Source organism: Cataglyphis hispanica, chromosome 19, assembly GCF_021464435.1.
Source record: "Cataglyphis hispanica isolate Lineage 1 chromosome 19, ULB_Chis1_1.0, whole genome shotgun sequence".
In the NCBI taxonomy this organism is placed as follows: domain Eukaryota; kingdom Metazoa; phylum Arthropoda; class Insecta; order Hymenoptera; family Formicidae; genus Cataglyphis; species Cataglyphis hispanica.
The window spans coordinates 4,503,799-4,528,418 of NC_065972.1; the positions used below are offsets into that span (position 1 = coordinate 4,503,799).

The 24,620-nt window shown below is 33.9% G+C and overlaps 1 protein-coding gene across 2 annotated transcripts in view; it reads right to left on the reverse strand.

Annotated features, from left to right (window-relative positions):
* Window positions 1-24,620, reverse strand: part of LOC126856623 (small conductance calcium-activated potassium channel protein) — a 168,508-nt gene that overhangs the window by 103,990 nt on the left and 39,898 nt on the right. For both annotated transcript variants that reach the window (XM_050605306.1, XM_050605305.1), the window contains exons 2-3: window positions 8,435-8,957; window positions 70-340 (exon numbers count right to left, since the gene is read on the reverse strand). In XM_050605306.1, the coding sequence (XP_050461263.1) occupies window positions 70-340; window positions 8,435-8,913 (750 nt within the window). In that variant the 5' untranslated portion in view covers window positions 8,914-8,957. The remainder of the gene's footprint in view (window positions 1-69; window positions 341-8,434; window positions 8,958-24,620) is intronic.

Genomic DNA, 24,620 nt, shown 5'->3' on the forward strand with positions numbered 1-24,620 from the left:
GCATATGCGTGTCACTAGACTCGGTCTCGTCGATGAGGCTAGAAACCAACTAGGAAATTGTCGACTTACCTGTCGGAATTGTCGTATCCCGCCATTGATCCGCAGCGAGTCCGCGGCGATGCCGGCTATCCCGTCACCCGGCTCGCGTAGCTGCCGCAACGAGGCGGCGCTCGGTGCCGCTCCGGAGTGCAGCGGGCAGCAACAGCCGGAGCAACAGCACGCGGACGCCTCCGGCTGCGAGCTCTGCCGTATTATGCGCGCGTTGGGCGACGTGGTGACCAGCACCGGCGGCGGCGGCGCCTGACATGGGCAGCAATGGTGGCCGCTCTTCACGCTTTCCCTTCGCGAACAGAAAACACCGGGCCGGTTACATCCGCTCTCAACGAGAGGAGAAAGAATTTAAAACCTACACTGTAAATAATTTCCTAAAAATTCATTTTTGTTTAAATTTTCAGATCAGGTGTCTGAAGAAAGATTTCAGACAATCTGTCAGAGTGGTTTTTCTGGTTAAGATATCTGTCAGAGTGGTTTTTCTGAAAGTTTAAAGGAGTGTGTCTGAAAATTCAGACAGAATTCTGTCTGAGAATTTAGGCAGCATTCTGTTTGAATTTTCAGATCTGGATGTCTAAAAGAAATTTTAGATACATCTGTCTTAAGATATCTGTCAGCAGAGTCGTTTTTCTGAAAGTTCAAAAGAATGTAATGAAAATTAAAGTGTATCTGAAAATTTAGACAGCATTCTGTCTGAAAATTCAGACAGTATGTCTGCAAAAGCTGCAGACGCTTTGTCTAAAGTTTCAGTCAGATTGTTTACAGTATGACATTCATCAAATCTACGTTTTCTCTCTTTTGAAAATTTTAAGACCGTACTATTTTATAATATTGTGTGAAGCAACAAATTTGTATAGTCTTTCTCAAAATTTGCTGTCTTCCGAAATTCACAATTTAAAACACCTGCGCATTTTAAAAACACACCTAAACAATAAAAAATCGAAAAGACATCGCCATGACTTGTTGATTATAACCAGCTCAACATCAAATAATTTGTCAAGAATTAGTGAAAAGAAACAAGTAATACGTTCATTACGTAGAATCAAAGGTAACTAGTTTCATTACACGATCGAAAGAAAATTAAAAAAAAAAAAGAAGAATGGAACATTAGTGACGGTAAATTGCTTTCTTAGTTACACTGTAAAACATGTTCCACAAATTCAGACACATTTTGTTATCTGAATTTTCAGATGTGGATGCCTAAATGAAGTTTCAAACAATCTGTTTTAATCATCAGACTCGTTTTTCTAAAAGTTCAGAAGATTGTGTCTGGAAATTCAGATAGCATTCTGTCCAAAAATCTGCAAAAAACTTTGCCTGAAATTTCAGTCAGTTTTCTTTTACAATGTATTTCTTTTCCAACACCTTTTCTTTTTTCGTAAAATTCGCCTCGAGTTCTACAAGTTTGATTTGGCCGTCCGTTTTAGCCTTGATTGACATATTTATAATTAATTATGAATTTATAATTTAAGGACAAATTGATCCTTATTTCTATTAAATCTATGTTTGTAATTTTTGTTTCCGGAAAGATAAAGTTATAGGATATTTATTCAAATCTTGTAAAAAAGTTCTCTGATCCAGATATTTTTGTTCAAAATTTCAAGTAAAGCGAATATTTTAAAGATTTTTTGATACAATTTCCTAAATTAAGTTTTTTTTTATTGCATGCATTTTCTAATGCTTTTCATTCAAAAAAAAAAACAAAGACATTTAAGTTTCAATTGCTAAATTTACAAATGCTCTGAAAAAACTGAATAGCTTTCATTAAGAAATAAAAATTTTTAATTTGTAAAACATTTTCATTTTTCACTAAAAATTAAAATAAAGAATATGTACTGCAAATTCAGTATTTTGTTAAGACATTGAATATATAAACAGAGATAGATATATTTATAATATACTTTAAAAATATAATTCACAACTTGGCTTATTGGCAAATTGCCTATTGCTTATAATATAAAAACATAATTATTAAAAAAAGAAGTTTTTAAAAAAATTTCCCGAGTCCCAATAAAATTCTATGGGAATTCTCTGATTTCTTCATAAACAAAAAAAAAGAATTTTTGAAAATTTCAGTGTTTCCATATTTTTTCCAAAAAATAGGCACCCTGAGCTAAGTCACGATCCTTTGAATGAGTATTTTAATTTCACTACTGAAATGTTTAATTTTTAGTAAAATTCTCTTTTTAGGAAAACTCTCTTTCGAAGAAAAGGCATTTTTTTCCTGTTAAATCTTGTGTCACGCAGAATCTTCTTTGAAAATTGCACTGTCCTTTAAAATTAAAAAATTTAATTTTAAAATTAATCTAATTCGTTTTCTACTGAGCTTTTAAAAAATTTTATTTCAATTTTTGATATTTTTCCCTTATTCTTATAATAAATAAAAAATTAAATATCTTTTAATCAACTTGTAGCTAAATTTAATATCGCATATGTTATCTCATTTATATTTTTATTTGAAAAATTTTTTTTTATTTATTACAAGTAAAATATTAAGCATAAATTAATATTTAACTGTAATTATGTTTAATATGATACGAATAATATGAGTGATGCAATAAAAAACATTAAATAAAGAAAAGTTGAATCATTCATAATTTTATTCGGAAATGTAATATCGCTGTAATCGACTGTTCTCGTATCGTTTTATAGTCGTTACAATTTTATGACTGCCGTGAACTATAAAGTCGAAATAAAGTCGAAATGATAGTCTCAAATACGTTATTCAATATTGCACATGGCCACTCGTCCATGGACTAATTTCACTGAAAATTGCTGCCCTGCTAAATTGGTAGCATATATATATATATATATATATATATATATATATATATATATATATATATATGTATATATATATGTATATTTCAAAAGCACACTTTTCAGCTACAGATAATATTTGGAATAACAATTATTTCGATATTCAATCGCACCAATAATTTTCAAATTATAGGTAAAGACAAATTAACTTCTCTAAATTTAAATCTGAAAAATGTCTCTCACTTCAATTTTAATTTCAACTATATTTTATTTTAAGGAAAATTATATTTTTTAGTTGTTTACAAACATTATTATAAAACCATTCTATTCATTAAATTCTGGAGAATTTCAGATTTATGAAGAAAAACATATAATGTACGTCATTTCTAGAATACCAAATTATGCAAATTTCTAATGAAATTACTGTGAATCTGGCAAACTTCGAACGTCGGTTGAATACGAGCAATTCAATTTTGTCGTCAGAATATGTACAGAATATGATTAGAATTCTCTATGTTTAAAAGCATTCTAAGCCAAGAGCCCTCGGCTTTTACAGGACAGATGGTGGAACTATCGATTGAGAGATGATCATTTCATGATTATCTCTCAGTCGACAGACACCGTCGCGTCTTAGGTGAAAACTGAAGTCTCTTAGCTTTATGAATGGCTTTTTGGGATAACAATGGATCTTTTATTCATGATTCAATATACTTTCCACTATATTCTATGTCATAAGCATAAAAGATGTGTTTACAAAATGTAACTTTCTTGATAAATGAATATTGTAATATAATGCAACAATATATCTACATCGGCAACGATACAATATCATTCAACAGTGTATAATCTGTTAGAAGTTTTATAAATCGATAAAATCCTTCAGAATAAGAATTGTTTTATTAAAGCTCTTGGATATGTAAACTTTAAATGGAAATTTTAAAATAAATTTGATAAATTTGCAATTAAAGTTGTTTGGAGTTTATATTAAATGTTCGAATCTTCAATGTTTTTTCTACCTTAAAAATTATTATTTAATTATTATTAGCCTCAGCGTTCATTAATTTTAATTTAACTTCACATTATAATCATTACTGTGCCTTAGCTCATTAAGAATATAATTATTATTGGCCTTCACTCATTAATTTTAATTTAATTTAAGATTATACCTATTATTGTGTCTCTCTTTCTCTCAATCAGCTCATTAATTTCAATTTATAACTTTAATCAATTTTATTTCAATATTTACAAAAAAATTAGAACAAAAATAAGCAGAGAATCTGTAGTTTTTCCAATAAATTTTGAAATCAACAAAAAATCAGCTAAAACACAGCGGTTGGAAAGGTTGTAAAAGTAAAAAGAGAGATCAGCGTTGCGATTTTTAATTCGAAATTCTCAGCAACGACATTTCTTTATATGTCGTTTCCTTCTATCTTCTCGACAATTCCTATAGCGTATATTTCTTCAGCCTTCGAAAGCGAGTCGCGGGACGACGCGAAATTCCGCAGCTAAATTTTTGAGCCGGGATAGCACGAGATCGTCCTAGAAACTCGCGATGGCAGCAAACGCGAGAAAAGAACGGGGGCGGCGAAGGAGGGGGAGGGGGAGGGAGAGAAAAGTTCAAGGAATTTCCTTAAAGCAGCCAAGAGGAAAGCCTGTTCCGCCTAGGTGGTGATCCTCGTCTAAGGAAACAGAGATGCCGCATTTTTCTGAGAGCAATGCATTTCTCTTTTGAGAAAGAACGGTGATTCTCGGCGGATTGTCGGGCGCACTTAGATAAAAATGGCCGATTCGCCAGCTATTTCGCGAATAGATTTTTCCTCCCCTCTCTTTTTCCAGATAAAAATCCCTTAATTTCAGAAAACCTCTCGCGTGGTGAAAAATTAAATCGCACGCTCTAAAGATTTTTCTCCTCGCGTAAATATAGCAACATTTTGGGATGATTACGATAACTACGGTCCCCTATTTGAAGGGTCCTTTCTAAAGGCATTTTTGACGAGGAACACGGGGAAAAGAAATTCCCGATCAATAGTTTCCGAGATATGCGATTTTTAAAGGTTCACAGTTTTAATGCACCTTCTGCTACAAATAAGGAAGAATAAAGCTTCGTTTGTTTGCGTTGTATTTCCAGAGACAAAATCCTCCTTGGGTTTTTCCACTTTTCGCACAAAGCAAGGTTCAATACTAATCTATGTGTCTAATTAATAGTGGACATATTGCCTTTACGCATATATTTTTTAATGCGAAATGAAGATTTACGACTTTCCAAAGCGAAGTTCAACGCAAATGTGTCCAGTTTTTTGATAGTGGAGCCCCCTCGTGGGGGGGGGGGACATACTGCCTCCATGCATATACTTTTTAATGCGAAATGAGATTCCACATGAATTTCACAATTTTTTACTTTATATTTACCAAAATATTATATAAACAACACTTATCAATACAAAGATTTGAGTTGAATCTCGATTTGTACGGAAAGTGAAAAAGCCTAAGGAGTTTCGTCCTTGGAAATGTAAACAGACCCTTTTTTCACATCTGCTTTACACAAATGCAACGTAAACAAACTTTATTTTTCCTTATTTTATAACAGAAAAAGCATTAAAACTGTGAAATTTTTAAATTGCATATCTTGAAAACTATTGAGCAAAAATTTTTTTACTATTTTTCTCGTGTTCGTCAAAAATGCCTTTAGAAACGACCCTTCAAATAGGGGGCCGTATTTATCATAATCGTGCCAACATTTTTATTGCGAAGCTTGATATGTTCGGAGAACAAGATGCATTCAATAAAAATATTGTAAATCTTTTATATGACATTCGGAAGATTATCGTTCCGAGAGTGACGTACAGATCGGATAAATAAATAGAAATAATCTACACTATTGGCATTAAAAAAAGAAAGAAATAAAATAACAATTGACATGAGAAAATCGCGAAGCAAATTTTTATTTCGTGTTCGTCTCCAATCGAGAACTCTGTCCGCAACTATTCGCTCCAATTTTATTATATCAAATCGCAAGTTTACAAGCGTAGTCGACTAGTAGTTAAACTTTGCCAATTACGAGACAAAACTTCGTACGCATGCTTAAACTTACACAACTGCCGTTTCTTTTTTCTAACACGAGCTAAGTTTTTCTGCATTAACTCTATACAGTGTAAATATAAACAATGTAATATATATATATATATATATATATATATATATATATATATATATAGGGTGTCCGATAATTCGCGGATTACCCTTTAGGGAAGGTAGAGGATGTTATTCTGAATAGAAAAGTCCTGTACCATTTTGTGATTTTCTCAATATTTAAGAAAATATTAATTTTAAAGATCAGCTAACGAAGTGCGCGAAAGCTCGTGGCGCGAAAATGCCTCCACTGTCAATTGATACTCGGTCGCGGCGAAGCAATGGGAGGAGCAGTTTGCGAGCATGCTTCGCTATGGCAACCGAAAAAAATACACACATAATGAAAAGATCACATACATAAAACGGAGCACGCATTATGTGTGTATTTCTTTTGGTTGCCATAGCGAAGCATGCTCGCAAACTGCTCCTCCCATTGCTTCGCCGCGGACCGAGTATCAATTGACAATGGGAGGCATTTTCGCGCCACGAGCTTTTCGCGGCACTTCGTTGGCTGATCTTTTAAAATTAATATTTTCTTAAATATTGAAAAAATCACAAAATGGTACAGGACTTTTCTATTCATAATAACATCCTCTACCTTCCCTTAAAAGGTAATCCGCGAATTATCGGACACTCTGTATATATAAATATATACGTCTTATTTTTTTTCCTTTAGCACAATGAATACAAAAGAGTTATAATGATCATTTTCCATTTTAAACAACTAACGCTTGATTTTAAAAATTTTATTCTGCTATTTCACAGAAATGAAAAATGTAGCGGTTCGTAATCGACTGTTCGCTGTAATATTTTAATATTCTTCATTTTAAACCGATTGCGTTTATATTTTATATTTCCAATTTAGTTTTTTGTCAACTATACGTATATAAAACATATGTAGTTAATATATAAAATTACAAAGCGCTCATTATTTTTCATTCTCGAAATAGCTATTCATATGTAATTTGTATGCATATTAATATACATCGCGCAGCGATTTCCTTATAAAAAGTAAATGCTGCTGTCATACTAATAATCACATATGTATAAAACATATTTTTCTATGTATATATCTATCATTAGCATACTACCATTTCCTTCAAGTACAGGTTAAGTAAGGTACAATCAAATTTCGGAACATTTATGCATAGGAAATTATTATACATTTAGCATTAGTAATATTGGGAAGATAAACTGAACAGTCTGAAGACTATCAGAATATGATATTAGGACAATGACACACAAAAAAAACTTGAAGCAGTAAAACTTAAGACGTAAGCGAATTGACCAATCAGTCGAGCAGTAAGGCAGCCATATTGAAACGTAAGCAGCGCTGAAAATTCTGTATGGATGGAATTCTTAAGTCTTACTGCTTAAGTTACTTTGTGTGCCAGGGCCCTTATATACGATTCTTGATATTATTTTGTTCTGATGTTCAACCTCGTATTATATTTTACTTCTCTCTGTAGTCCGTCTTTCATTTCTTTTCCTTTATAGCAAATAAAACGGCGTATTTACTTCATTTCTCCTTTATTTACTCATTTCTTTTAATGAAAATTGTATCATCTTTTTTCTTTATCTAGAACGCCTACTCAAATCTTGTAAAAAAATTCCCTAAAAATTCCTGATAAATAGAATAGTTTAAGAAATTTTTGGTGCAATTTCCTAAAATAAGTTTTTCTATTGTCCACGTTTTTTTATGCTTTTCACTCATACGAAAAAAAAACACAAAGCTATTTAAGTTTCAAATGCTAGATATATTGAAAAAAAAACCTGAATAGCTTTTGTTAAGATAAAACTTTTTAACTTGCACAATATTTTCATTTTTTATCATTAAAAATTAAAATAAATAATATGTACTAGATATTCAATATTTTGTTAAAATATTAAATATCTATAAACAAACAAATATATTATAAATATAATATATAATATATATTTTTAATATATTTTAAATATAATTTACTTGGCTTGCTGACCATTTACAATATAAGAATAAAATTATTAAAAAAAAAATTTTTAAATTCCCTAACTCCCAATAAAATTCCATAAAAATTTCTTGATTTATTTAGATACAAAAAAAAATTCGCTAAAAGTTCCATATATTTTTCCAGATATCCTGCATTTCTTTTTGTGAAAAGCTTTGTTTTTGTGAAAAAAATTGTTTTCAAATTTTGATGCCAATATGTTCAGAATGTTCTAAAACGTCGAAAAAAATATATTTTTACAAAATATCCGTATGTGTGTACGTGCACAAAAAGGACGATGCTCTAACTTCCACAAATTTTAAGATATCGGACTAAATATTTTTACATAAATAGAATATAATTAAAGAATGATTGGTATTGAATTTGATGAGAATTGATGGAAGAGTCCATTTTTTATAAAATTTAAAATTGTTTTAAAAAAAGAATACTGATATTATAAAGAATAAAAATAAAATTATGAGGAAGCAATATGCAAGTTTCTAATTTGCACAATTTTTCTAATTTACCTGGAGACACTGCGGGCCAAGTGAAGGGCAGAGGTGGGCGCGAGGGAGTCCCTTCGGTCGCATCTACATCTATACTGATGCGATTGCCTGGAGGAGCGAGTACTGTAGGACGTCGGCTGCGCTTGCAGCTGCGACTGTTGCTGCGGCGGTTGCTGAATCTGCGGCGGAGGCGGCGGCGACGGCTGCGGCTCGCCGTCGAGCCGGCAGTGAAGTTCGATGTCCGGTACCGATCTGGTCGCCGGATCCTCGTTGGTGCCGCTCTCCTCGGAGCCGCCGAGTCCGGACACGGACAGTTGCGGCGAGGCGACCAGAAAGGTTGCTCGATCCTGCCGCGTCAGCACCGGCTTGCCCTGAGACGCCGCGGCCACCACGACCGGCGGCGGCGGCGGCCTGCCGAGCAGCGCCGCCGTCTCCTCGTTACCGCCGTAATCGGTACCGGCACCATCTTCCTGCGCGACCGCGTTTCCGTTCGTGTTCATCTCGAGCCGGCTAGTAATCCGCCGCTACGTTACGTCGCCATCCCCTGAAACACACCGGAAACGTGAGCTTTAATCATCTCGAGTTTCGATCAAATGTCATTCGCAAACAGAGACGCGTCATCTCTGACTACAAACTTCCAGGTGCTTAACACTGTAAAAAAATTTGTCTGAAATTAAGACAAAAATGTGTCTGAATTTTTGAAAAATTGTTTATACTGGAAATCACAAATATGAATACTAAATTCTAATTTTAATCCTTCCTTAACTTATTACAGAGAATACGAAGCAGGAAGAAACTAATTTCGCAAACATTTAATAAAATCGTCGTGAATTGATCTCACAAATTATTTCTTCACTTGTATTGTTTGTTCACTGTAAAAAAAACCGATTCAAACTTCAAACAAAGTATCTGCAGTTTCGTTGCAAATACACTGTCTGAATTTTCAGACACACTTCAATTTTCAGACATATTCTTTTGAACTTTCAAGAAAACGACTCTAATGATTAAGATTAATAATCAAAAATGATTAAAACTTAATAATTAGAAATTTTTTTCAGGCACCCAGGTCTAAAAATTCAGGCAAAAATGTGTCTAAATTTCTAGAAAATTTTTCCCAGTTTTTGTTCAATCAATTTCATCTTCTGTCTCATATAGATCATCGTTCGTTTCATCTTCGAATTACAGAATTAGGAATTTGGTTTCCTCCTAAAAGGAATCGTGTCTTGACTATATATCAACCAAAATTAAGGGCGAGTCACGAGTTCGAGAGGTATCTACGTGAATATTGGTTTCCGAGCTGTCGCCGAATGGTACTCGCGGCGAAATTTCGAGTATCACCTACCAAAAGTGTTTCGAGAGTATCGACCGCAAACGATGGCCGTGCCCGGTTTGTGGCCTTTCGAGATTTCCGTTGTGAGATGCGCCGAGGGCGGTATGCCGCAAGATTTGCCAAACTATTAGAATCGTTGGTTATTTAACACGCAGCGGGTGATCTATTTGGAATGCGAAACATGGGACGAATAAACGAAACTCTACCGGATTTTTTATTTACAACGGACGTTGCATCGAGACCGATCTGAGTTAAAAATGAGAGCCAGATAAAATCGATATACACATCAATATTCGTTTTAGTAAAAATTTCATGTTGGATTCGCCAAAAAATATAAAATATATGATGGTGCCGCGTTCAATTTTTATCGGAAGATAAGCACAAGACTGTAAGTGGTATGGTTAAGAAATTGCAAAGTGAAGTTGTCGAGAGAGATCACGGAGAGTCAAATCTCTTCATTTGTTAATAAATTCGCAGCTTCTGGCATTCATAATGGCTTCCTCGTTGTTCTGTTGGCTCAATTTTACACTTGGCTAATTTAAAGTAAACTGTCATTTTTCACAGGCGCTTTTTTATACAAGGAAAAATTTCGTCTTAATACCTGCGGAAAATTGGATCGTATAACCGTAAGCAGAATAATTTCATGACGGAATACGATCGCGTAAAAACCGCATTAGGGCAATTAAATGATCGCTAAGCGTATAAAATGAACGATTGTACAAGCAAGATTACGATTGACGGTTAAGAGCGGTCATAAAAAGTGACCATCTTTATTAGAGTCACATCCTCGTAAGTTCGCCCGTGTCTCGCAAGACCTAACATTCTTTTCCACTGAATTTAATGCATTAACGCAAAGTTTTCCGTGTGTTAGTGGAGCATGAACACCAAGATAATTCAAAATTAACTAAAGATAAAAAAAACATGTAAAATATGTGTAGTTTATATTATTTAAATAAGTGAATCAATAATAAACTCATAAGCACTCATTTAACATTATGTGATTATGTGTATTTTTCATCTACACTGTAAAAAAACTGACTGAAACTTCAAACAAAGTAATCTGCAATTTTTTCGCAGAGACATTTGTCTAAATTTTTTCAGACAGAACGTTATCTGAATTTTCAGATAGAACGCTGTCTGAATTCAATTTTTAGACAAACTCTTCTGAATTTTCAGAAAAACGATGATCAAGACAGATCGTGAAATTTTTTCAAACAAATCTAAAGATTTGGACAAAAATGTATTGAAATTTTTAAAAAATTGCTTGATGTTTAATATAATTTAAAATAAAAAACTAATCAGATTGAGAATATAAGTATCTAATTTGTAATACCTTATTTACCTATCTTTAATTTAAATCTTGACATTTATATCTTCTTTTCCATGCTATGTTTAACTTATTTCATAACAATAATTTACGCGCACCACGGGTCTTATCATTCAAAACACGTATATGCGCGCGTGCAAAGTGGAATAAGAAACAAACAGTCGTGTTTGGTATGCGCGGGAGAAGGGAAAGCAAAGTTTAAGTTTTTCCTGGATCAATGTCTGATCCCCACGAGCGAAACTGTATCCTCTGCACGTGTAAAAGTGGCTCGACATAAAACATGAGATAGAAGAGGCCCACGCAACTCGCGCGAAAGCTACGCAAAACTTATGCCCTTCTTCTCTACTCTACGTGTGTTCAATTTTTCAGCGACCTCCCGCCTCTTTCGCAGCTCCTCGCTCGTTACTTCATACTCGAGGGCCCTTATACCGCTCCTGGGACTCGCCGAGTAATTTTTCGCCGTCAAAATACAAGTGAGATCGTCATCTTCGTCGTGGAAAAGGAGAGAAGTTAGGTTAGGTTAGGTGTCTCGACCGATATCGGTCGAGACACCTAACGGATAGAATTTCTCTCTGGATACACTTTTGCGAAAATGTTATTGAAAATGGAAAATAGTATACAGTAATATCATTCTGAGATAAACAACATCGAGCGGCGGAGATAAACTTCGTCGAGTAAAATGACATAGAGGCAAATTGATAGTTCCAGAAAAAAATAGTTTAATGGAAAAATAGCAAGATACACGTTTGTATTTCTTGGTCCTATATTTTTATAATATAAGATCTAAACAGCTCGTCGATAAAAAAAAAAAAAAGTAGTGAGTAAAGTTTAAATTTAAAAAAATATTTGGATTAATTAAGCAGCGCGCTTTTTCAAGAAATACTTATAAATTTCTGCCAACATCTCGACATTTTATGACAAAATTCGCCAAGCCCTCGCCTCTCCCATCGCATTAAAAGTATAGCCTCAGGTCTCTCAGGAGAATATAAGCGTGAATAATTGAATGAATGAATATATCGCGATGACTCGCGTTATGTTTTCATACGTGAGTATCATGAAATCTATAGGTTAAACGGAGCTCTTGGGTGTTCCATAAAGGAGAGCACAAGCATGCACTTTCCCTCATGACTGTCGTGTCGCTCGGATGAAATGAGACACCAGATAGATAGATGGCTGGATGATTCTAGCACGCGAACACGCGCGCGTTTTGATTCCCTTTGGAATAAAGTCGACTGACTTTATGAAAGCGATCACGAGCATCGCTTGCGAACTCGTTAGAGTCCGCCTCCGGCCTCGTAATTAGAGAGCATGGAAAAGAGAGAAAGAGAGTGTAGTAATTTATACAGTCGATGGTCGCGATCCGTTAACGATGTGAAATTCGTCGCGCTTGTTCAACCCTTTCATTTCGATCGCGAGGACTTTCGCAAGTGCTTGTTTAATAATAACATAAGTGGAAGAAAAAAAATGAAAAAAAAAGATTAGAGTATTCTATCCAATAAACTAAAATATCTTCACAATTATAAAATCAATATCAAACTCGTCGGTTTTAAATTGGCTGATCCATGCTTAATAAAGAGCGTCTGACCCATGACCGACCCTTTTCACTTTGAATAATCAGTTACGCATTAAAATTAAATGAGATTGACTTCCCTTCGAACCTTCGGCATTATACTTTAAAATCTATTCGGTATAAAAAATTTCTGTAACAAGTAAGTATTTCTGTAAAAAGTTTTTCTCTTTTATATACTCTTTTCAAGCTTTTATTTGTTCATTTCTCTCGTAGACAGACCAACTCAAACGATCGCTGACAGCGCGATCTGACAATGAGCACAATCGAATATCGCGCGTCAATTTCAATGACGTAGTTTGTTCCAGCCCACGAACACCTGGTGGACATTAGATGTACACTTCGTTATCTAATCGTGTCGAATCTTTTGGTCACCCTCGGTGCAAATAGTTCAAAGCGGAAGAAAGGGACATCTGTCAGTCGACAATAGCCATCGTATATATGTGGCAATATTATCGCGCGAACCCTTAGACAGCGTGTATAAAGGCAAGCGATATATATGAATTGCAAAATTGAGTAGGTGAAGAAAACTACTATAGGGTAGTTTGACTTGAAAAGATTAAACGCGAGATAACATTGCAAGCAAACTTCCTGCGAAACGTATCAATTTTTCGGATAAACAACATGTTTTACAACTGAAGAAGAAAGATACATATTAATAAAAAATTTAAAACCGCTGTATTTATATATATATATATATATATATATATATATATATATATATATATATATATACCCATCACCCGTCGTATGCAGGTAAAGCAGATAAAACTGAGAAGAAAAATCCTGTATGATTTTTTTTCTATAACGCTTAATAAGAGAGTTATTATTGAGTAAAGTCTGGCCAATCATCGCCGATCTTTAGCTAGACGCACATCAATGAGCCGCGCGCCTGGCATGTGTGCGTGAGCGCTCAGCTGTTTACAGCGCCTCACTGACATGCGCCCGGCTAAAGATCGGCTGATGATTGGCCAGACTTTACTCAATAATAACTCTCTTATTAAGCGTTATAGAAAAAAATGATATATGACTTTTCTCCTCAGTTTTATCTACTCTACCTGCATACGACGGGTGATGCGATGGACGCCGAACACTCTGTATATACAGGGTGTCCGATAATTCGCGGATTACCTTTTAAGGGAAGGTAGAGGATGTTATTATGAATAGAAAAGTCCTGTACCATTTTGTGATTTTCTCAATATTTAAGAAAATATTAATTTTAAAAGATCAGCCAACGAAGTGCCGCGAAAGCTCGTGGCGCGAAAATGCCTCCATTGTCAATTGATACTCGGTCGCGGCGAAGCAATGGGAGGCAGTTTGCGAGCATGCTTCGCTATGGCAACCAAAGAAATACACACATAATGCGTGCTCCGTTTTATGTATGTGATCTTTCATTATGTGTGTATTTTTCGGTTGCCATAGCGAAGCATGCTCGCAAACTGCTCCTCCCATTGCTTCGCCGCGGACCGAGTATCAATTGACAATGGGAGGCATTTTCGCGCCACGAGCTTTTCGCGGCACTTCGTTGGCTGATCTTTTAAAATTAATATTTTCTTAAATATTGAGAAAATCACAAAATGGTACAGGACTTTTCTATTCAGAATAACATCCTCTACCTTCCCTTAAAGGGTAATCCGCGAATTATCGGACACCCTGTATATATATATATATAAAATTCGAGGAAAAAATAATTAAATTTTCTCCCTTTTTTAATATGCAAAAACTGTTAAATCGACCCGCCTTTTTGCCGAAGAGGAAACGTTTCAGCAAAAAATTATCCATCGCATTTAAGCACAAGCTGTATACGCATCGTTTGTGTCACGTGTCGCCGCAAAGGGAAAAAAATTGCCAACATTCTAGGCTTCCCTTTATAGGTCGCGGCGTCGCGTGACGTCGCGACTCTATGCAACGCTAGGAAATAAATTAGCCTAAGTCCTTAAAACTATCACACGAACCGCGTCGCCCTATCGAATCGATTTCTCCGCGTGATTAATCCGGGAATTAAAGTGTCAGTCATTGCGGCGCGACGAAATCGCCAGGTCATCAGGTTACGATTCTAAAGCGAGCCGCGCCAAGTAATACAACGTAAAACGAAAGCCGCACGTTTCGTCAGAGTTATGATGGACAATTGACGGCCAGCCGACGGCGTTTTACGCGTCCTTTACCGCAATCGTTTCGAGTTATGCACAGTTTACCGCACGTGCCGGCTATAACGGGCCTCAAGTAGTGAACGCTTGCCTGCGAGTTGAGCTTCTTCTTCCATTTCCGTTGATATTCTTCATTTCCATGATTTTTAAGTTCCACATTTTCTAATCCTAAAAAATTTACCTCTCAAATTTTTAACTTCTGATTATTAATTTACTATATTTGTAATGCAAATTTATAATAACAATAACAACAAGATAAAACTAGATAATTAAAGATAATCGCGACACAATAATCAACAAAAAAATTAATGATAACCATTATTTTAAAAAGAAGATGGATGTCATGCTCTTAAATTTTTAGCTTTTGATTATTAATATCGTACATATAATGTTTTCTTGTAATACAAATTTGTATTAATAATCACAATAATAAAATAAAATTAGATAATTGAAGATAATCGCAACACAATAATCTCGCAACAGAAAAATTAATAACCATTATTAAAAAAAAAAAAAAAAAAAAAAACAGATAAATGCCATGCTTTTAAATTTTTAGCTGTTGATTATTAATATATTATTAATATATTGCACATAATATTTTCTTTTATCGGAAATTTTTATTAACAAAATGATAAAATAAAACTAGATAATTGAAGATAATCGCAATACAATATTCTCGCGAAAAAAAATTATTAATAATAATCACTATTTAAAATAAGACCGATGTTATATTCTATTAATGAACTTTTTCGCGAAGTTAGTTTTTAAGAAATAGTTTTAAGATGAAAACACATTCTTGCGATCAGTATGATGTAAATGTTAATGAACACCTCAATTAGCATTCTCATAAGCTAGTTGAGAAACTTTGAAACTTATTCGAAGAACACTAAGTTTATAGCGTGATAAAAATTTCAAATTTGCTCGACAATCTTGAATTCAACTGACACATCTTCCAAGTTACTCAAGTTCAAGAGTTAATAAATGTAGATGACGTATGACGCCTCTAAGAGTTTGGCAACTCATTCAACATGTCACGCTCGTAGCCATTAAAATCTCCAAAGTGACCGTGAGAAACAGATGAGAACATCTGTCAGACAAGCAAACACATTCCGTTTGAAATCACCGAACATAATTCAGTCGAGCTTTGAAGAGATTTTGAATGTCAAATAAACACTATTATTAATATTATTACCTGCTATTATGAGTTCAATTGATATTATTGTTTGTATTGTTGTCATTCTAAATTTGGGGAAAATTTAGCGGGAATATCCGAATATTCTGAAATGATAAAATAAATGCGAAAATTATAGTACGTCCTTTTTAAATCCGTTGAATGGCAAATCGAGGAATTATTAATATTCATAGGTTCTCTAGTCGGGGATTTCTTGCTTGCTTATTCCCGTCGACGCTCATTAACGCGCGTTTGCTTTATTCATGTGCCGTTGCATGTGATTACGATTGTAGCTTCTCGAGTTCATCTGTGCCATCGTTTAACCCTCGACAGTTGGATCCTTGGGATCACCAAGAGCCTAGCAACGCCCGTATTTTCAAAATAAACTTTAACATTCAATGTTTATATAGATATGTTGTAAACAATTTCGCGTTTTATCACAGCCGGACGAAGTCCTACACGAGTCTTTGGAAGAATAATAAAAAGATGGCAAGCACTTTAATTTGCATATAATTAATTATAGAATAAAGTAATATCCTGTTTCTTCTCTTTCCGTATTTTAGAAAATTTCATCGGAGTTTAGCATTTCAAGGCTTATATATTTTAGATATAAAAGTTGCAAATATTATCAATTTATAATTGCATTTTATCAATTTTTATTAACACTTGCAAAAATATATATTTTTAAATTTCTAAATTTTTAATTTGCTGTAAATTTATTTCTAGTTAATTATATTGACACATATATCTATATATATATATGCAAAAATATATATTTTTAAATTTCTAAATTTTTAATTTGCTGTAAATTTATTTCTAGTTAATTATATTGACACACACACACATATATATATATATATATATATATATATATATATATATATATATTTGCACAGCTGAAAATAAAGTCTTCCACAAGGAATGTGCTACTTTAATTACATCATATAATATCTTGTTAAGGCTCTAGAATGGCTTTAGAGAAAGTATCACTTTACATGACATGACATCACAAAGGTGCACTTCACGCTTCATAAGTAGGGGTTCTTATCGTTAAAAAAGGATATAGTAAAATTACAAAGACAAATGAACCACATTCAATGGAATAATAATAAAAAAAAAAACAGTGCGCTTTAAGCTTACCTTACACGGGCATTCAAAATTTTTATTTTTTGATTTACCGTATAAAGAACCTTTATGACGATTCAGATTTTTCATATCCTGCCTGTTTCCAAATTATAAATTAACTTTCTAGATTCGACATTCTCCTTAATTACGCATATGCATAACTCTGTTAATATCTGTTCAAATTTGCCTCACATTTCAATTTTCTTTACATCTTCGCCAAAGTGATGGATCAATATCCGGGATGAACCTAATTTGTTTTACCGATCTAATAAATCGCATCGCGTCATCGCGGCTGCGAGAACCAATATTCCCGTAATGTATCGATATTTCGAGGGGAAAGATCGCGTATGGGGGGAGGTTACGCCATCGTGATTGGTCAGTCTTATTTTTCAAACTAGGACCTACGTTCTCCAGATTGTTCGGTCGCATGCACTCGGTCTCATGCCTCGTCTTGTTATGCCACGTACTCGACAAGGACGAAAATACGGAGGGTGAATCAAGTGCAGTAAGGTCGAGAGCGAGGTGGAATGAAGGAGGGGTACGATGTGGAGGACGAGTGCCCTTTACGAGAGGGCGCGAAGAAGTAGAAACTTCCGGATCTTGACACAGACGTGAACACAGTGAGTCGTTGCAACTGAGTTATTTGCGCGCATCTTGGTAGGCTATTCTTAAGAAATTATAAGAATCTGAAAATCTTTCTCAAAACTCGACAAATTGGGTTGTAACTTTATTTGCAATATATCGCAAATGATGTCCGTCCGCAAGAAATTTGTAGACACTTTGTCTGAAATTTCAGCCAGTTTTTTTTTTCAGGATTGGGTGTAGTAAGTATTTAAATTATTAAAAGTTGAGTTAAAAAATTAATAACTTTGCAACTTAACTTATTATTAGTTAATTTTAAACGTGTTTTAAATTAAACTAGTTATTTTTAAATGCATTAACTTATTAATTCTTTTATACAAGTTGAAATAATTTTTTTAATATTAAAGTCGTGTGAAAATGGGGATGACAAATAAAAATGCAATATTTCATTTGTCATACAAGTTTGTCGAATGTGTCGATTTGCTATTGAATAGAAAAATAACTTGTAACTTTAATGTTAATCATTTTTTAACTTAACTTTAACTGAATTATTTTTTATTTAAGTAACTTTTAACGGAAACTTAATTAATATTCAGACCTTTAAACTTAACTTAATGAAGAAAAAGATTAACTTACTCAAGATTTTTTTACAGTGTATATGATATTCATTGTAAAATATTTTCTACAAATTCAAATATTTTTATCTAAAATCTTTGTTCTGGATATCTAAAAGAAATTTTGGATAATCTGTTTTAATCATCAAAGTCGTTTTTTTCTAAAAGTTCAGAAAAATGTGTCTAAAAATTGAAGTTTATTTGAAAATTCAGATAATATGTCTATAAAAAAGCTTCGAATACTTTGAAGTTTCAATCAGTCTTTTACAGTGTATATGACATTCACTATAAAAATTTTCCTAGAAATGTAACAGATTTTGATCTGAAATTTCAGATCTGGATGTCTGGAAGAAACTTCAGACAATATATTTTAAGCATCAAAATCGTTTTTTCGAAAATTCAGAAAAATGCGTTCGAAAATTCAAACAGCACTCTGTCTGAAAATTCAGATAATGCGCAAAAAAGCTGCCGACATTTTGAAGTTTCGGTGAATTTTTTATAATGCAACAAAAGTCGATTAAATCATTTAATGATCGCGCATATTTTAACTCAAAAAACTTTATTAAAAGAAATTCAACTAACTAATTGAAATAACGCATGAAGGAACCTATTGGCTTCGCTGTGCATTATTCGATTAAATAAAAACGATTGTCTTCAGCGTGTTTTATTTGAACCAGATTGGAATAAAAGGTGCAAGGAAACTTTCTTACCAAACTTGAAGCGTGATTGCGGAATAGTTGAATAGTCGGCACGAAACCGCGTAAAAGTTCGCAAAATTCAACCCATAAACATCCTTCTAAGAGTGGAATTTTTTATTCAACGATTCGCAGATTGCGCATAAAAGTTAGCAAATAATGTTCGTGTACAAATATGGCCGCTATATCGTGACCTAGTGAAATCGCGCAAAATGATTCAATGTCTACTGATCATTTTTCTCTCTTCAATTCGGATTTCTCGACAAGTTGCAAACTAATCTTCGACCTGCCGACTAACGAAATTGAACGACGTTACAATAGAATCTCTGTCCTTCTTCCCTCACGAAACGAAATAATCGAGCGGATTAATGTTCGGGTCGATTCTCATTTAGTCAGGAATATCCAGCTGTAATAAGAACCAATGGCGCATGTGCAAGATTCTTGTCAGTAGGAAGTCATTCTCATTAACTCGCGAGCGGAATCTAAAATCGCGACGAAATGTCGAGGGAATTGGATATCGTGCTCTATGCGCGTCTATTTTGAAACTTGATTTTACAGATGGGGAAAAAATGAATTTAAAAAAATTATTATAGTAGCCAATGATTTTTGATGCAAAATGAGAGATGGTTGAAGCCATTCTAATCATAAGGCGTATCACTATGACATTAATTTTCTTTCAAACACCCACGTCTATTTTAATTTTGCCAAAATTCAACTTCTCATTGGAATGGACGGTAAAATTGAATATTGCGCTCTCTTTACGCGAACCGCTCGTGTACCGATGCCTCACAAACCACGTCAGCCACGTCACACTATTTCGGGAGCACTCAGACGCGGTGCCTTTAAATAACTATGGACGCCAACTGACGCAGAAACTGACATCGCTTAACGATAAGCGACACACCGCTCATTCGCGTTTAAAGCATTATTAACGCGATCATTCGAATCCATTCGGATGCTTTCGTTCACCTCGCAATTGACAGAAATATTCCAAGCAAATAAATAATGCTCAGCTTGGAATTACAACTCCTCCCCCGCAAGTAACATCAGAAGTCTGTGCACTCTTTCGAAACTTACTTGTTTGTTATAACAGAGTGTCCAATTCAAATTTTGTAAATAAATTCCCTGAAAATTCTCTGATTTTTTCCAAGTACTTTTCTTCAAAATTCCAAGTAAAAAGAATATTTTAAAGATTCTTTTTGGTGCAATTTTCTAAAATAAATTTTTCTATTGTGCACATTTAATGCACTCATATTAAAAAAAAGCATAAAGTCACTTCAGTTTCAAGACTTAGATTTATAAATTGAAAAAAAAAAAAAAAACTGAATAGCTTTCATTAAGATAAAAATTTTTAATTTGCCTAACATTTTTATTTTTTGTCTAAAAATAAAAGTAAAGAATATGTATTGCATATTCAGTGCAGTTATATTTTGTTAAGATATATAAACAGAGATATATATAATTCACAACATGATTTATTGGAGAATTGCAGATTATTTACAGTATGAGAGTAAAATATTAAAGAAAAAAAATTTTTTTTTTAAATTCTCCGAGTTCCAATAAAATTCCATGAGAATTTTCTGATTTTTCTAGGTAGAAAAAAAAATTCCTTAAGAATTCTAGGTTTTTCATATTTTTCCAAGAAATAGACACTCTGTATAACATATCATCAAACTTTGCAGCATTTTTAGCTTTGTGAACTGTCTTTAGAACTTCTTTTAAATTCACAGATTTCAAGTCTCTCTTTCTCTTTCTCTCTCACACACACACACATCTAAAGACCTAGGCTAACTCGCTCTTAAACTATATATACGATCCTTGTTTATAAATAAACTTTATAACTGCGAAATGTTGAGGAATAAAATTCAAAGATTAAAGTATCAAAAAATAAAATACCACGGCTATTACGATCTCGTAAATCCTCGAGTGCCTTCCGTAAGTGCCACGTAACATCGAAAAAACTCGTGCGGAATTTTCAGTCTATATTATCGTTCGATTATAAATTCGATGAGAAGCCATATACGTCGTGATAACGTAATTGCGTCTATCTATCGGCGAGCATAATGCAACGACACAAAGTGTACGTTATCGCGACGCGTACACCTCATGCGGAGCGATCGATCGCGCGGCAGTCGTAATGTAGTGTACACAGTATATATACGTCAAGCTTTGCTGACTAATTAATACACCGAGGATTTTGCTGGATAGTCATACCGAACCAGGTCATCTTACGCCGCGCGCTTTATAACGACGAATTCTCCGTAAAAACGAGGTTCTCTCCGATGGCTTATGAAAAGAAGAGAGAGAGAGAGAGAGAGAGAGAGAGAGAGAGAATGAAATCATATTTTCTAATATAAATTTTATAAAATACGCGCGAAAGGTGAAAATGTCTTGTAAACAATGCAAATTGGTGGAAGCGGATTATGCGTCTTCAAGAAAATTAAATTTTTTTTCTTCGAATTATTTATAATAATAAATTTTCTCTAATATCTATAAGAAGAGAATAAAAAAGCTCTTGTGCCCTTTGTTTATTATTAGATCTTTTCAAAAATCAATATAAAATAATATATTTATAATATATTTTATTATAAATATATTTTATATTATAAATATATTTATAATTTATAATAAAAATACATATTTATATTTTATTTGCCAATATATCTCAATAAATTAAATTAGTTTTAAACTGTTATTTATTTATTTATCTACATCTGTATAATTTTATATATTTCTGCGCCGAAAATGTAAATTTAAAATCAAAAACAAGGAGAAAAAATAACAAATTAATTTCTCTTATTCATTCATGATTAAATTAAGGCGCATTACATCTTTTCCGTCTCAAAGAGTGATATATTTCGCGAACGACGCTATACAAAATGAATCGACGCGCAAATGCAGGAATTTATCCTAATCAGATTTACACCGAGAATGGAGCAGCGTCCATCCGTTCGTCTTGACGATGCCAAATCCAGGTTTATAAATAGGCGAAAGGGGTGCAAAGTTCTCCAAGAGAGATGCTTTATCATCCGCATCCTGGACCGGCGGTGTATAAAAATAGATGATCTCTCGATGGTGGCGACGGCGACGACGGCGTCGCTTTTATACGTCATAACGGCGCTTCCATCATCGGATGGATCGCTAAACGCATCGCGCGGAAACGCCATTTTCTGTCCGCGCGAGCGCGGATGGCCATCGGGCGGACATATTTGCGCGAGATGCATTTCTGTTCCGAGATTGTTTCTCCCTTCACGCCTCATGCTCCGCCGACAAAACTTCCGCGTTGCGAATAGTCGCTTGCCTCCGATTTGTCATTTATCGTCCCCCTCTCTCTCTCTCTCTCCTCTCCCTCCCTCCTCTCTCTCGTCCAAGAAAGTTTTCGACAAAAGTGAAACGAAGAATTATAAAAGAAAAATATGTCTATGAACTTCATATGATTGTACACTTTTCACTAAAATCGCGCGAGGAGGGGGAAGGGGAGGGAGGCGGGGGGCTGGCAAAAGCGTACGTTCGTGGATAGAATTATTATTTTTTTTATTATTCTTTCTTTTCTTCCTCTGTCTTTTTTTTTCTTCTTTTCTCTCTTACTCTTCCTCTTCTTGTTCTTATTCTTTTTATTAATAATTATTTTCTATTATTATTACACGTATATGTATATAAAAAGATATTTTTTCTCCAAATATATCTAAAAAAATTTAAGAAATTTTTTATTTAAATAATAATTAATTATTACTCTTTCTTTCCGTTCTCCATCTCTTCCTTTTTTTCCTTTTTCTCTTCATCTTCCTCTTCTTTTTATTATTATCTTACATTATTACTACACGTAGTACATAAGATATTTTTTTCTCCAAATATATATATGTATAAAATTTAAGTGATATTTTATTTAAAGAATAATAAAAAATTAAATAAAATATTAAATATTTTTATATATATAAAATATTATAAAATATTATTTTTCACGAAATTTTGACAATCCTCAAGACAAGAAAATAAACGTGAGAGATTTGCCAGACATTTTTATAGTCTGAATACTATCTGAGATAGAAGTTTATATATGTATATCTCGATGACTATTCGTAGCACACGTACACGCTTCCGTATGATCAATCGAAAGTCGAAATGGGAAGGGATGGAGGGCAAAGTGCTGAAGTGGTCGGAGATTCTTCGCTATTCGTCCGAAAGACGTCGCCATCCCCCTTTGATCCCTTTAATTCGCGATAAACGTCCGCCGCAATCCCGCGGCACGATCGGTCTTCCTTTCCGGTCGAGTCCCGTAGTAGGGATCGCTATTCGGTCGCGGAAACTCTCTCGCATTGTGCGAGGACACTTTGACCGACGCTCGTTTTTCCAGCTGGTCGAATACGTACGAAAATGTACCGCGGAAATAGAAAAGGAAAAGATTGGCGGAGCTGGAAATTTATAGCTCGCCTTTCAATCTGAATTCTGTGCACACCGGATGAATCGAAAAGCGTCGTCCTGAAAACGGAGATGTCTTCCTAAATATAATATATGTTCGTAAATATTTCTCTTCAGTAAATGTGACATCGTGTCATGATATCAATAGGATAATTATTTCTTGATTATTTTATCATCACTATTAATCATCATTATTTTTTGATAATTGTTATTTTTAATAATTCTAATAATTTTTATTTTTTAATAATTTTTAATTTAATTATTTTCACAATCGGCAAATCTCTCACGTTTATTTTCTTGTCTTGAGGATTGTCAAAATTTCGTCAAAAATAATATTTTAATATGTTTTTAATTATTCTTTGAATAAAATATCACTTAAATTTTATATATATATTTGGAGAAAAAAATATCTTATGTACTACGTGTAGTAATAATGTAAGATAATAATAAAAAGAAGAGGAAGATGAAGAAAAAGAAAAAAAAGGAAAAAAAGGAAGAGATGGATTACGGAAAGAAAGAGTAATAATTAATTATTATTTAAATAAAAAATTTCTTAAATTTTAACAATTTTTATTTGTTAATAATTAAATTATATTGTTATTTGTTTTCAAATTAAAAAATATTGCGGTGTCACGTATTATCTTAAACGATTATCTCTCGAATTTCTTTCTGTCCCTCTCTCTTATCTAGAAATTAATTAAATCAAAGACTGCAATTTAACACAATATTTCCTTACCGAATTATCTTTAACGAAGAAGAGCGTGGAAAAGGAAGCCTATGCTGTAAGAGGAATAACAATCAGTGCGCTTAAAAAGGGTATGTAATGTCCTTTCGAGAAAAGTCTGCTAGATTGAGTGCTATAGGATTAATGTAATGAAGTGACCGACTCAATCGCCGGAGCTAAATCTAATCAAGGCTTCGCGGATCGATCGAGGAAAGGCATGTCTGGTAAAAGGGGGACGATGGTAGGAAGCCCGGCCTTTAGCTTACAATTGAGAATAGGCAATTGCGAGTGTATTCTGTCGGTTCGTTGCGTACAAACGCTTAGTGAAAGCCTTATAAGCGAGGGCGTCACCCACGACCAACATTGCTTTCTCTCAGTCTCCTCCGATGCACGGTGTAATGATCCGTTTGCGATAAAGTTTCTCGTTACATGTAGAACTTTGGAAAAAGACACCGGTCTTTGTCTTATTTTACATTTATTGCAACGCAGTTTAAAAAAAAAAAAAG